This window comes from Cherax quadricarinatus, chromosome 19 (genome assembly GCF_038502225.1).
Source record: "Cherax quadricarinatus isolate ZL_2023a chromosome 19, ASM3850222v1, whole genome shotgun sequence".
Classification (NCBI taxonomy): Eukaryota; Metazoa; Arthropoda; class Malacostraca; order Decapoda; family Parastacidae; genus Cherax; species Cherax quadricarinatus.
Genome location: NC_091310.1, coordinates 48,205,764 through 48,221,355, shown reverse-complemented (window position 1 = coordinate 48,221,355; position 15,592 = coordinate 48,205,764). Strand labels below are relative to the sequence as shown.

Here is a 15,592-nt window from a genome sequence, read left to right as displayed (position 1 = left end):
ATGAAAACTTTAACTTTATTAACAATATGGCAGTAATTTACAGAGTATACAGAGCATCACTGGTGCACAGCAGCAGTGGTACACACAACACTGGGGCAAACAGTGGTACACACAACACTGGGGCAAACAGTGGTACACACAACACTGGGGCAAACAGTGGTACACACAACACTGGGGCAAACAGTGGTACACACAACACTGGAATACATAACAGTAGTTCACACAACACTGGTGTACAAAAGTGTCCCCTCACAACACCTCCCAGAGCACTTCACTGTAGAGTACCATAAGGCTGTTTCTTCCCCATAAATCATTAGGTACTTCAGAGTACTTCCCAGAACTGGCTGTACATCCTCAGTGTTCACAATACACAGTCCTCACAGCACAGTATATCACTCTAGCACTGCACAATACCTTCAGATTTATACTGGCCCAGGTCGATTTTTTTCTCTAAAAATTGTTGGCTTGTTGTGAACTGTTCTAGTCATGATATCGTGATTTATATTTTACTGATATAGTATTTCATTACAGGAAAAAATATATGATATAATTCTTACACGATTATCAACAAATACATGAGGTCCTCCTGTATCACTCTACCTGCATTTATGTGCCACTGTAAGCTTATAACTACTACCCCTGGGATGGGATGGGGTGACTACTACAACTACCCACAGGATAGGCATGTGGTGCATAATAAAGTTATTAAACTATGGGCTAGGAAGTGGCACTAAGTACTGGTGTACTACTGGGCCAGGTAGAGGCACTACCCGGTACTGGTGTACTACTGGGGAAGGTAGAGGCACTACCCGGTACTGGTGTACTACTGGGGAAGGTAGAGGCACTACCCGTACTGGTGTACTACTGGGGAAGGTAGAGGCACTACCCGTACTGGTGTACTACTGGGGAAGGTAGAGGCACTACCCGGTACTGGTGTACTACTGGGGAAGGTAAAAAAAAGTCGGTTCCTGATCAGCCGGGCTGTGGCTCGTACGTTGGTTTGCGTGCAGCCAGCAGTAACAGCCTGGTTGATCAGGCTCTGATCCACCAGGCGGCCTGGTCACAGACCGGGCCGCGGGGGCGTTGACCCCCGGAACTCTCTCCAGGTAAACCCGGTACTGGTGTACTACTGAGGAAGGTAGAGGCACTACCCATTACTAGTGGTGTACTACTAACAGTAATAATAATAATAATAATAACAGGCCACCAACAAAGGTTTCCGTTTACATTTAACAAACGTGTTTCTGGCTTATTTTATGAGGCTGAAATCACAGTTCCTGTGAACTAGAACCCCACGTTGAACTGTCTCACTAAGACATGTCCACCATGAAGATTATATCAGGGGAACCTAACAATAAGCTTCACGTTGAGGAAGATCAATATTTCATGTGGTTCTTCAACTTTAAATAGCCAAAATATTCATTATAATATTGAAAAAAAAAATGAGAGAGATTAAACAAGCTCAGATTCGCCATCAGAGCATCAAAGTTAGCTTAAAACCAGCAATCTGGTTTCTTAACTAGATAAAAAGTTATATTTTGTTAGCTAGTGTAATGGGAGAGTGGGACATCAGCCAGGGTAGATGTTAGCTCATGGGTCCACCGTGAATGTGGTGATGGTAAGATGGTGTAAGCTCATGGGTCCACCATGAATGTGGTGATCGTAAGATGGTGTCAGCTCATGGGTCCACCATGAATTTTTTGATAAGATGATTTCAGCTCATGGGTCCACCTTGAATGTGGTCATGGGGAGATGAACGCCATCATTCGCTTCTCTCTCGGTGGCACCTAGTTCCGGGTAACTGACGTAAGAAGCATTGATGATGCCAGAGGAGCCGTCGTCAAGGTAGACGTGGGTGAGGGGCCTCCTGCTCCACCTGCAACACACACACACACATACACACACACGTTAATCATTGCTACATTTCTTATGATTCTGTGGTAATTATTTTAAACTATTTGCAACACTTTGGTATCTGCCGAAACTTTTCATCTGCACTACAGGCCTCTTCAGTCGAATACAGGAAAACACTGGAGGCAGTAGACATATTAGTTTTGATGTGATCAGTCCATCAGCCATAGTAGGAGGCGTTTTTTTTTTTTTTATATTTTATTTAAAACCAACAATAGACAATAGACAAAAGGAAAAACCCTAAAGATGACAATATATGAACAAATAACTGAAAAAACGTTACATTAGATATTGAAACATTAACGAATAACATTACAATATAACAAATATGACCACTATTACCTACATATAAAATCAGATACCGAAGCTTAAAATTGTCCTATACTAGCTACATGTGGATAAGTTAACTTTCGCAAAAACATGCAAACCTATATTAACTCTTCCTCAAATTAATCATCCTTGCTCTTAATTTACACTAGAATAATAAAATACAAGTATAATAAAGAGCAGTTTGAATCAAAGAACATTCCACAATTATCATAAATTTACCCTAACCTAAGCCTAGTATTTCATCTGTATTATAAATGTCTAATCAACACGAAAATTTTACCACATTCCCCTAACCATATTTGTTGGTGTACATGATACAACCTTGTATTACCATCAAGAGAAAAAAAAAAAAAAAAAAAAAAAGAACAAAAAAGGAAAACCCACTCTTCACCTTTAAAATCAGACTTCAATTTACATACATGTACATACATATAAATAAGTATATAAAGTATGTTGTCTAATTGAACACAATCACTTACAACGTCAGTTATAATATTACGTCAACTCAACCATGAATAACTTCATCCAATTCTTACAACTTCAAGGGTTCGTAAAACTCTTAAACTACATACTTCTATTGGCACCAAATCAATTGTGCTTACAAAAATACAATTGTAAATTAAACTGGAACATAAAAAGCCATTTTGACATTTACACATTGTATCAAAATCATAAATGCGCATAGAAAATATGTATTGTATATCATTGAAAATGTTCATGAGAAAAACCATTAAAGGTATATACAAGAAAGTAAACATACATACAATACATACATATACATACATATACATATATATATACATATACATATATATATATACACATACATACACATACACATACATATATACATACATACACACATACACATACATACACAAATACACACATACAACACATGCATATATATACACACATACACATACATAGTTATAAGTCGATAATTCCAAATATAACTGTATTGTACTTGAAACACTCAGAACAAATAATGTTAAAATTGCACCCCAGACATACCTCATATAACATTCATCAAACTCATCATGCTACCGCCCATTCTAGGAAACCAGCCCATTTCATCCCCCTTACCTGCCTTTCAACTCCCGTAAATCCCGTAAAGTGAAATTCCTATAACCCTCACTTAAATCCCTCTCCCATCTCCCCCCATACACCTCCTTATTTCTACACTTTGTCCTATAAAAAGTTGCTGTTAATGCATTAATTCTTTCACACACGTTCGCTCCTCTCATAGCCCAAGACATATAAATATAATCCGTAATTATATACCCTACCGCATTCTCTACCATCTGATTCACCCCACCTATGTCTAAGCTTAAAACCCTCAACACCTGCAAACCCCCCCCTCCCACTAACCTTATTACCTTACCCAACCAAACCCTTATTAGTTCAATACATTCGCAAAAATACACTATATGGAAAACAGTCTCCCATCCACCACAAGCCTTGCATATCCCATCCTCCCGTATTCTCTTATGGAATAAAACCATTCCAGACGGTAAGATCCCATGTAAAAATCTATACATTACTTCTCGTACTTTAGGTTTTAAACGTAATTTGTTCAAACGCCCCCAGATATTACGCCAATCATACATCGGATAAACACCTTCTACCACTGCTACCACTGCCTTACCTTCCACCCCATCAAGGTTTCCCAATTTAATATGTGAAGGATCGCTCATGTTTATGATGACCCGTAACATTGCCTCACCTATTATGAACTCCCTACCCACCCACCACCGTTGCATATCCTGACGTATCTTATGAAGTCCGCCTTCCCTCGCCCCCCCCTCCCGCTTATAACTACGTTTCAAATACACACTCATAATCCTCTTTTCAACAGCTATAAGACCCAGCCCTCCACGGCCAACCGGGAGTGTGACAACCGCTCTACCTAACCATTCGCTTCCAGTACCCCAAATGAATCTAAAAACGCGCTTTTGTAACCTTTGTATCTCACTACGAAGTATCGGATATATTGCTGCTACATGCCAAAGTTTACTATATAATAGGACATTCGTTGTAATTACTCTTTGATGCAAAGTTAAGTGTGCAGCTCGTAAACCACTGAGGCGCTTCAGTACACCATCTACAATACGCACTGAATTTATTTGTTGTGCTAACTTGATATCACTTACATAAACGATCCCACATATCAGTAATTGGTCCACCTTTTTCCACCTTTCAACTACTTCACATTCCTCACTTAACCTATCTCCAAGATCCATATACTTCGTTTTCTCCTTATTAATTGACATGCCAGAAGCCTTTTCAAAAACATTTACTAACTTTTCCACCCGAGGCAAATCCCTGTTACCACTTACTAAAATCGTTGTGTCATCAACATATCCAACAATGCCAGCCCCCCCACCCCTTTCGTCACCAACCCCATTTGCTGCCAATAAGGCCCTAATTCCTCTATAAAAGGGATCCTGTAAACACGCAAAAAATATTTGTGAAAGGGGACAACCTTGACGTAGACCCCTGCTCATCTGAATTTGTTCTCCTAACCTTCCATTTACCTGCACCCGCAAGGATGCATCTTGATACATTAATTTGGCCCATGATATAATTTCCTCTCCAAACCCCTGCCATCTCATAATCTTCCATAACGCTTCCCTTTCTACACTATCATATGCCGCCTCCCAATCTATAGCCAACACCCCCCCCACTCCCAATTTTACTCTTTCTTCAATAAAACTTCTAATCAAACCATGCCCGTCATACATAGACCTTCCCGGCACCCCATATTGTCCCTTATCGATCACTTTACCCAGGACCTTTTTTATTCTGTTAGCTAAAATTCTTGCAAAAATCTTATAATCACCACACAATAACGAAATAGCACGATAGTCTTTAACTGTTAATGGCTCACCTTTAGGCACTAAAACGACCACAGCCATCCGCTGCTGTGCCCCTAAAACCCGATCCCGCTTAATGATATTGAATAATCTTACCAAAAATTCTTTTAAAACGCTCCAATTTTGGAGATAAAAGTCACTGGGCAACCCATCAATTCCTGGTGCCTTTCCTAATTGCGCCCCGGATAAAGCTACCCATGTCTCGCACTCCGTTATCGGCCCTTCCAAAACGAATCGATCATGCTCTGTCAACTCACACTGCACAAACCTTCCAATTGACTGTAATGCTATTTCACTTATTCCCACACTTTGCGTTTTCAACTTAACCCAAGCATCAATATACCCACTCATACCCTCAGTCGTCGTCAACACCTGGTCCACTTTATACCCTTGCATACCTACCTGAACATTCAACCCCATTAACTCCATTGCCTTGCGACGTGTGTGTTGACTCCGCAACACACACGCCGACGGCCGATCTCCCCACAAAACCTCCTCAATCCCGCCCTTAAGCCTTTCCCCATCAAACCTCTCATTTTGTAAATTCCGGATATTTTCCTTCAAACTTTCAATTTCAATAACAGGATAATTAGCATTAATTTGTGCATAACAGTCGCGCAACTGCCCCTCTAAATATTTTTGAAAACCGTATTGTAACTGATTATATCTCTTCCCTCGATTAATATAATATTCCTTAATACGTTTTTTAGCTATTGTTTCCCACCAATTAACCATGGCAACATCCCCTGGTGCTTCTACCACTAAACGATCCCACATATGTCCAAAAGACAAAAGACTATCCTCTTCCTTTAATAACTTTACATTCAATTTCCAAAATGATGGACCCCTCCGAGGCACACCCTCAATATCCACATCTATTACCACTCCTCTATGATCCGAAAAAACCACATCTATCACATCCACCCTCCGCACAGTAACCGCACTAGGCACGTACATTCGGTCCAACCTCGCCGCATAACCTCGTTTAATGAAGGTATGCTCTACCATCCCTCCCCCCCCACACACATCCTTTAACCCCACCCCGGTCAATATATCCCCCAATATACCCAAACAACACCCCGCACCTCTGGGCTCCACATCTTTACGACGTATCACGCAATTCCAATCTCCGCCTATTATTGCAACATTCGGTAAACCACGTAAAAAATAGACCAGCACGTCCCGAACAAATTTAGTTTTAATACTCACGTCACCCTCAGCCGGACCATATACACATACTAAACTAATGGGAACCCTACCCCAAGTTCCATCCACCCTAATTACCCTCCCCTCCCCCCCTTCACTACGCCTTACTATAAACGGGCTAGTTTCCTTTACCAAAATGGCAGCCCCACCTTTCAAACGTGTCGCATGTTCCATGTACACATTATAACCACTCATATCCAACTCATAACCAGGCCTAAAATTATGTTCCTGTAAGAATACCACATCCACACCAAGTCGCACCAAATACTCATTAAACCACTTAAGCTTCCTCTCAGCTCTCAACCCGTTAATATTTATAGTAAAACACTTGAATTCAACAAATGGGTTTTCCTTTTGTCCCCGGCATTGACTTTACCCCAGTTCGTTTTGCAACACCTCTGTCCCTCCCCCCTTTGTTGGGAATCACCTTTGCAATCCCTTGATCCTTGGGTTCACCATTCCCTCTCTTCTGTACCTCCACCCAAGACTTTTTCCCAGGGCGTTGGGCAGGAGTTAGCACATCATCAGAATCCGATGATGCTGCAGTCCTCTTTCGTGTCCCGCCCTCCACCTGCATTTTGACATCTGAAGCACCGTCCTGATGCACCTCCACCTCTACTGCATGCACCTTCAATCCTGTAGACTCTCTCGTCGACAAACCGTCATCTTCTGCCATACCATCATTCACAGCCTTCCCCAGAACTGAGCCTGGGTCTTCCACCTGATCTAGGACCGATTCCTCTAACAAGTCATCCAACGCCTTTACCAAAGACGCCGCCACTTCTTCACCCATATTAGGTAGTCTCTCCTCAAAAACCTTATGTATGTCCAATGACTGAGATTCTCCTTGTAGCGTTACAACTGGCGATTCAAGCTCCTTTTCTTTGTCTACCTCCTCACTCCATGACAACCGTTGTTGGGGCGGTGTAGCAAGAGACTGTTCTCGCTCATCGCCAACCTCGTCCACTGGCTGCTGTTGCTGCTGTTGCTGTTGCTGCTGTTGCCGTTGCTGTTGTGCCGGGTACCCACTTCGTTTCTCACACTGCGCCGCGATGTGGTCATATGACCCACATAGCCGACACGTACGTTGTTGCCCCGCATACGTTACATAGACTTGAGTCCTTAATTCTTTCAACACAATATATGAAGGAATAGGGTGCCGAAGAGTCATTTTAACTGTATACGCGCCTTCCAGCGCACCTGCATACGGTCCAGTTGCCCATCTCCCTGCTGTGGCTACGTGAACCGTCCCATAAGTACGCAGTTCACTGGTAATATCAAAATCAGTCGCCTCAAAAGGCACATTCCTGATTTTCACCCAGGTGTAATGTCGAGATACATCATGAAGTCTCACCGACACAGCTGTATTAACCTGTATGATGGTCTCCTGATACTTGTCGACCACTGCCTCGTAGACTTGTGCAGACGTCATCTTAACGAAGATTCTTGTCATTCCATTTAATGCGACACCACATATCTCCTCATTTGCTATACCATAGGTATCGCGAATGATCGCTGGTAATAATAAATCCATGTTGGATCCTGTGACAGCACCACGGATCATCTCAATGCAGACAGTGTTGATTCTTCTTCTGCTATTCAGCGCCATGTTGGAGAAAATAAAGTTTCCACCAACCAACGCTAGGGGCAGCTCAATCAGGTAAACTGCGCAAAACAAACTCAAACAGGAGCGTCTGCGCAGCTCGTCCACACGGCTCGGAGGCGATGAGGACAATGCCACCACAACTACTACTACAACAAATACTACTGCTACTGCTAATCCCTTCCTCTATGTCCCTCACCGTATTATCTTCAATCCATCTTTATTTTCTTCACCCCCAGTTGTGACTTGACAATGATCCATGGCAGACTACCGTCGCCATGACGTCCTTCTTCCAAGTGCTGGTTTTTGGTAAATGATATAGAATTTTTTGCTTTAAGTAAGTGAACTATGCTTTCTCAAGGAGAATGCCTTGATGCTGGCGAGGGGCTCTTGATCCAAGGAACCGGGTGTTACCTCCCATTCCTTGGATTGAATCCGAATAACTCCCATTCCCTAGCCCCTATAGGACTGTAGCACTTCACCCTGATTTAAATAACACATTTCTGAACAGCATCAGTCTTTAATGGCTGATGCATTTTATAAAATGAATTTTTTTTTTGAAGTTTAGGCTGTGTAGGTGCATTTATTGAATAACGTTTAATTTACCAGTTTTATTAAACAAAAAATCCAAGCCTCTTACTTTCCCTGGGAATGATTTATGGGTTTGGAACCAATCCCTTTAGAATTTTCCAGTTTTAGATAATAATATATCTCTCTTGCCTATGTTCCAAGGAGTACAGGTCAAGGAACTTCAAACGTTTCCAGTAATTTAGGTGGTTGACTGAATTTATGCGAGCAACGAAAGTTCTTCGTTGGCAGTACAGTGGGTTATGGTATATTTTTTTCAGTCTTTCATATCTGTCAAAAGTAGTGTACCATATATATATATATATATATATATATATATATATATATATATATATATATATATATATATATATATATATATATATATATATATATATATATATATATGCAATAAGATCACAGTAAACAGGTGATTTCAGAATATGCAAAACAACCACTGTGAAAAAATAGAGAAATTCCAAGCGCTTTCTTGACTACTCACATTATCAAGGAACTATGAAAGTAAAGCATCCAAGGAAGGTATATAAGGGGTCTGGCCAACACATCACTATCAGATCCCACAAGAGTTAAACACGTGACGCACGCCGGCCCAACTGGACAGGTCCTTCGCACAACCCACCAACAAACTATTCTACCCAAGAAATTTTAAAAAATTATTATTTGTCCAGTGTATTATTAAATTCTTCCCAAATTCTATTAATTATAAATGGATCTAATTTATATAAACCAAAGGAAATATTCATATTATTGTCAAAACAGTTTTTCATGAAACAAGATTCAATTATATTCCTGTCGACCATAGACTTGCTTGATACTATTTTCTCAACTTTTTGAAAATCAATTGGATGGTTAAAATCTCTTACATGAATAAATAGAGCATTGGAATCTTGTCCAGTTCTAATGCTATATTTATGTTGTTTTAATCTTAGTTCGAGATTTTTACCAGTTTGACCGTAATAAACGTTATCACAAATTTTACAAGGAATCTTATAGACACATCCATCAGCATTTTGGGGGGAATTCTTTATCAAAAGTTTTTTTTACTGTATCAAGAGTTTTGAATGCAACTTTAATATTAAAAGTCTTAAGAAGAGAAGGCATATCAACCAAGTTTTCATGGTAAGGGAGAACCAACATATTTTTAGTTGAATAAGGCTGGTTGTCCCTTTTTGGATTGTAAAAAGTATTTCTAGCAACTTTAAAAGATTTATCAATTACATTTCTTGGGTATTTTAAATCATTACCTATTTCATAAATTTTGGATATTTCCTCATCTATGAACTCAGGACTACAAATTCGTAAAGCTCTCAAAAACATTGATGAGAAAACAGACAGTTTGACTCTATCTTGATGCGAAGAATAATAGTGGACATAGGAACAGTTATTTGTAGGTTTTATGTAAATTTTAAATTTGAATTCATCATTACCCTTAATAATTAAAACATCTAGAAAAGGCAATGAGTTATTTTCTTCAAACTCAACAGTAAAGTTTATAGAATGGGCTAAGCTATTTAATTTTCCAAGGAAATGGTGTATATCTACATTTTTGGGCATAAGACACAAAATATCATCAACATATCTGAACCATTTAGCTCTATTATGGAGGATTGTGTTAAGCAACCTTGTTTCAAAAAATTCCATGTATAGGTTACTAAGAACAGGTGAAAGAGGATTTCCATTGCCATACCAAACTTCTGAGTGTAAAACTTATCATTAAATACAAATTTTGCATCAACAATGCAAAGTTTAATAAGTTTAATGATAGTAGGAACTGGCAATGGTAAATCATAGTTAACGAGTTCTTCAGATAAGAAACTTAATAAATCATCAACAGGAACTTTTGTAAACAAGGAAGTAACATCAAAACTAACCATGTTAAAATCATTTAAGTCAGTCAAGGAGCTTAATTTATCAACTAACATTAAAGTTAGAAATTTTGCCAACAATAGGGCTCAAAATATCAACAAGCCATTTTGGATAATTTATTGCCCTATTGTTGGCAAAATTTCTAACTTTAATGTTAAAAACAACATAGACTTAGTTGATAAATTAAGCTCCTTGACTGACTTAAATGATTTTAACATGGTTAGTTTTGATGTTACTTCCTTGTTTACAAAAGTTCCTGTTGATGATTTATTAAGTTTCTTATCCGAAGAACTTGTTGACCATGATTTACCATTGCCAGTTCCTACAATCATTAAACTTTGCATTGTTGATGCAAAATTTGTATTTAATGATAAGTTTTACACTCAGAAGTTATAATTAATAGTTATAATTAATAGAATTTGGGAAGAGTTTAATAATACACTGGACAAATAATAATTTTTTAAATTTTCTTGGGTAGAATAGTTTGTTGGTGGGTTGTGCGAAGGACCTGTCCAGTTGGGCCGGCGCGCGTCACGTGTTTAACTGTTGTGGGATCTGATAGAGAAGTGTTGGTCAGACCCCTTATATACCTTCCTTTGATGCTTTACTTTCATAGTTCCTTGATAATGTGAGTAGTCAAGAAAGCGCTTGGAATTTCTCCATTCTTTCACAGTGGTTGTTTTGCATATATATATATATATATATATATATATATATATATATATATATATATATATATATATATATATATATATATATATATATATATATATACTGTATATATTTAATGCGATATTCAATCTGAAATGATGAACATTTTATGAGCCTCTCAAACAGTAAATGAAGCCATCATAGTCGTTGAGAGAACACATACACACACACACACACACACACACACACACACACACACACACACACACACACACACACACACACACACACACACACACACACATGCACATGCACACACACACACACACACACACATCGAGAGAGCCAGGAAATTTTAAGGAAAGCAGCAATGGAGATGCTTAAATTGGATCATGAAATATGAAGGGAAATGCAATGGGAGGATAAAAAGGAGAGGTGAATCTTTGTTCATGGGTTTTGGAAGGCCGAAGGGGCAACTTACGAAAAAAACGACAGGGAGAGGAAAAAGAGATTGAAAATATCATGAAAGAGATAAGACAGAATGACCCAGCTGACAAATTTTCAGAGAATAGGGGGGGAGGGGTTTCAAGGGTAAGAAACCATCCAGTCAAATTGATTTTCAAGTCAGAAATGGTACAAAACTGGATCCTGCAGAAGAAAGCACAACTAAGGGGCTCATCAAATTACTAGCAGGTGTACCTAGAGAGAGAGTATACAAAGATGCAAGGGGCAAGAAAGAAAGTCAAGGTTAGAGATGGGCAGGGAAGCCCAGATTCAGGAGGAAGAGAAACACAACCTCCCTCAGAACCACCCACAGAAGACCCTCAACCCCTACAACCCTACCACAACCAAACAAGTTAACCCAAAATCCACACTCCGTACACAGCCCCCACCCCTTGCCACAAACTCCACCTTCACAGCAGCCCCCATAGTATTCTGCCAAGTCTCTCACTCCCCCAGCCCCTACAAACCCTCCAGACCACAGTATTAGAAAAGAAGCTGAAGGTATGGTACATAAATGCAAATGGAATAACAAATAAATTTGAGGATTGGCATGAAAGAATCATGGAGGCATCCCCAGACATCATAGGGCTCATGGAAATAAAGCTCATGGGCATGATAACAGATGTGATCTTTCCATCTGGATATCACATCCTGAGGAAAGGTAGAGGGAGCACAGAGGGAGGAAGAGTTGCAATGCTCATCAAAAAACAGTGGAAATTTGAGGAAATGGACAGAATGGAAGAAAGGGACTACACAGAATGGGGGTCCCAAGGTAGTGATTACAGTGGTGTGCAACCCGCAACAGAATAGCAGGAGGCTAAGACAAGACTATGATGATGAGAGTAACAGAGCAATGGTGGACACACTAGCTGAGGTGGCCAGAATGGCCCATGTGGGTAGGACAAAGTTACTAGTTGTAGGTGATTTCAGACACACTAGCTGAGGTGGCCAGAATGGCCCATGTGGGTAGGGCAAAGTTACTAGTTGTGGGTGATTTCAATCACAAATAGACTGACTGGGAAAACCTGGAGCCACATGGTCTTTAGGTGGTTTAATATCTTTATGATGTACCCCGTACCCATCCTGTAGATGACCAGAAATGTGGAGACCCAAGATTATAGAGTTGGTACTGAAAAACCTCATGTATCAACATGTAAGGGACACTACTAGACAGAGGAGAGAATGAACCAGTAATTCAGACGCTGAGGACATCACATATGAAAGGTCCCTGGGAGTTAGTGATCACATGGTCCTGAGCTTCAAATGCATTGTAGAGTTAAAAGTGGAGAGTGAAGCAGCACGAGTAGGATGGGAGAAGCCAAACTACAAAAGAGGGAACTACACAGGCACAAGGAATTTCCTACACGAGGTACAGGGAAAAGGAGAACTGTTGGGAAAATCATTAAATGAAATGATGGAATAAGTGACCACAAAATGCAAGGAGGCAAAAAAGAGGTTCGTACCCAAGGGCAACAGAAACAATGGGAAGACCAAAACGAGCCCTTGGTTCACTCAAAGGTGTAGAGAAGCCAAAACTAAGTGCACTAGAAAATGGAAAATGTATAGAAAACAAAGGACCCAGGAAAATAAGGAGATAAGCTGAAAAGCCAGAAATGAATATACATGGATAAGGAGGGAGGCCCAGCAGCAATATGAGAATGATATAACATTGAAAGCCAAATCTGACCCAAAGATGTACAACCACATAAGGAGGAAAGAATGATCAGGTAATCAAACTGAGGAAGGGAAGATCACAAGAAATGACAAAGAAGTATGCGAAGAGCTCAACAGGAGACTCAAGGAAGTGTTTTCAATGGAGACAGAGGAGGAGGTGAAGAGGCTGCTAAGTGAGCTAGATACCACAAACGCGGTGGGACCAGACATCTCTCAGTGGGTCCCGAGAGTGAGTAGAGGCACTATGTGTGCCACTAACAATATTCAACACATCTATCGAAACAGGGCAAATACCTGAGGTGTGGAAGATAGGAAATGTAGTCCCAATTTTTAAGAAAGGAGATAGGCAGCATTGAACTGTATACATGTTGGTAGAATTACCGACAGTATGTGTCCTTTTACTTTACAGCATTAAACTACAGACTAGTGTCACTGACATGCAAAGTATGCAAAATCATGGAGAAGCTTATGAGGAAAAGACTGGTGGAGCACCTAGAAAGAAATGAGATTATACACAATAACCAGCACAGTTTCAGGGAGGGAAAATCCTGCGTCACAAACCTGCTGGAGTTTTACGACAAGGTGACAGAAGACAGAAGAGAGAGAGGGGTGGGTAGACTGCATTTTCTTATACTGCAAGAAGGTTTTTGACACAGTTCTACACAAGAGATTAGTGAAAAAGCTGGAGGAGCAGGCAGGAATAACAGGAAATGCATTGCAGTGGATCAGAGAATACCCGACAGGAAAGAAACGACGAATGATGGTACGTGACGAGATGTCAGAGTGGACACCTATGACGAGCGGAATTCCACAAGAGTCAGTCCTAGGGTCTGGTTTATCTGGATTACAGGCCAGTGCTGTTTATGGTATATGTGAATGACATGAAGGAAGCGACAGATTCAGAGGTGTCCTTGTTTGCAGATAATGTGAGGCTACTGCAGAGTATTTAAGTGGATCAAGAGGATCAGGTAGGACTACAAAGGGATCTCGGCAGGCTGCAAGCCTGGTCCAACAACTTTAAAGTCATGAAGACTGGGGAAGGTGAAAGAAGACTGCAGACAGAGTACAGGCTAGGGGGCCAAAGACTGCAAACCTCACTCAAGGAAAAGGATCTTGGAGTGAGTACAATAACGAGCACATCTCCTAAGGCACATAACCAAATAACTGCTGCAGCATATGGGTGCCTGGCAAACCTAAAAATAGTTTTGACACCTGAGTAAGGAATTATTCAAGACTTTATACACCGTGTACGTCAGGCCTAGATTAGAGTATGCAGCACCAGTATGGTACCCACACCTGGTCAAGTACATCAAGAAATTAAAGTAAGTGCAAAGGTTTGCAATACGACTAGTCCCAGAAAAGGTTAAGAAAATCAACCTGACGATACTGGAGAACAGAAGAGATAGAGGGAACATGATTACCTGGAGGGTTTCGGGGGTCAACGCCCCCGCGGCCAGGTCTGAGACCAGGCCTCATGGTGGATCAGGGTCTGATCAACCAGGCTGTTACTGCTGGCCGCACGCAAGCTGATGAATGAACCACAGCCCGGTTGGTCAGGTACTGACTTTAGGTGCCTGTCCAGTGCCTTCTTGAAGACAGCCAGGGGTCTCTTGGTAATATCCCTTATGTATGCTGGGAGGCAATTGAACAGTCTTGGGCCCCGAACACTTATTGTGTTGTCTCTCAGTGTACTCGTGGCGCCCCTGCTTTCCATCGGGGAAATGTTGCATCTCCTGCCGAGTCTTTTGCTTTCATATGGAGTGATTTTCGTGTGCAGGTTTGATATCAAACCCTCCAGGACCTTCCAAGTGTATATTATCATGTATCTCTCTCGCCTGCGTTTGAGGCAATACAGATCAAGGACCTTCAACCGTTCCCAGTAGTTTATGTGGGTAGGTATGATAACGATATATAAAATACTGAGGGGAATTGACAGGGTGGATAGGGACAGGATGTTCCAGAGATGGGACACAGCAAGAAGGGGACACAGCAAGAAGGGGACACAGCAAGAAGGGGACACAGCAAGAAGGGGACACAGCAAGAAGGGGACACAGCAAGAAGGGGACACAGCAAGAAGGGGACACAGCAAGAAGGGGACACAGCAAGAAGGGGACACAGCAAGAAGGGGACACAACAAGAAGGGGACACAGCAAGAAGGGGACACAGCAAGAAGGGGACACAGCAAGAAGGGGACACAGCAAGAAGGGGACACAAGCGGAAGCTGATAAATCAGATGGGTCACAGGAATGTTAGGGAATATTTATTCATTCACAGAGTTGCCAGTCAGTGAAACAATCTGGAGAGTGATGTATTGAACGCAGGATCCATACATAGCTTTATGAAGAGATACGACAAAGCTCATGGAGCAGGGAGAGAGTGGACC

The 15,592-nt window shown here is 40.9% G+C and overlaps 1 protein-coding gene across 6 annotated transcripts in view; it reads right to left on the bottom strand.

Moving 5' to 3' along the window:
* Positions 1 to 15,592, bottom strand: part of LOC128688145 (pneumococcal serine-rich repeat protein) — an 88,364-nt gene continuing 72,772 nt past the window's right edge. For all 6 annotated transcript variants that reach the window (XM_070086813.1, XM_070086812.1, XM_070086811.1 and 3 more), the window contains one exon: positions 1 to 1,876. In XM_070086813.1, coding sequence (XP_069942914.1) covers positions 1,720 to 1,876 — 157 coding nt within the window. In that variant the 3' untranslated portion in view covers positions 1 to 1,719. The remainder of the gene's footprint in view (positions 1,877 to 15,592) is intronic.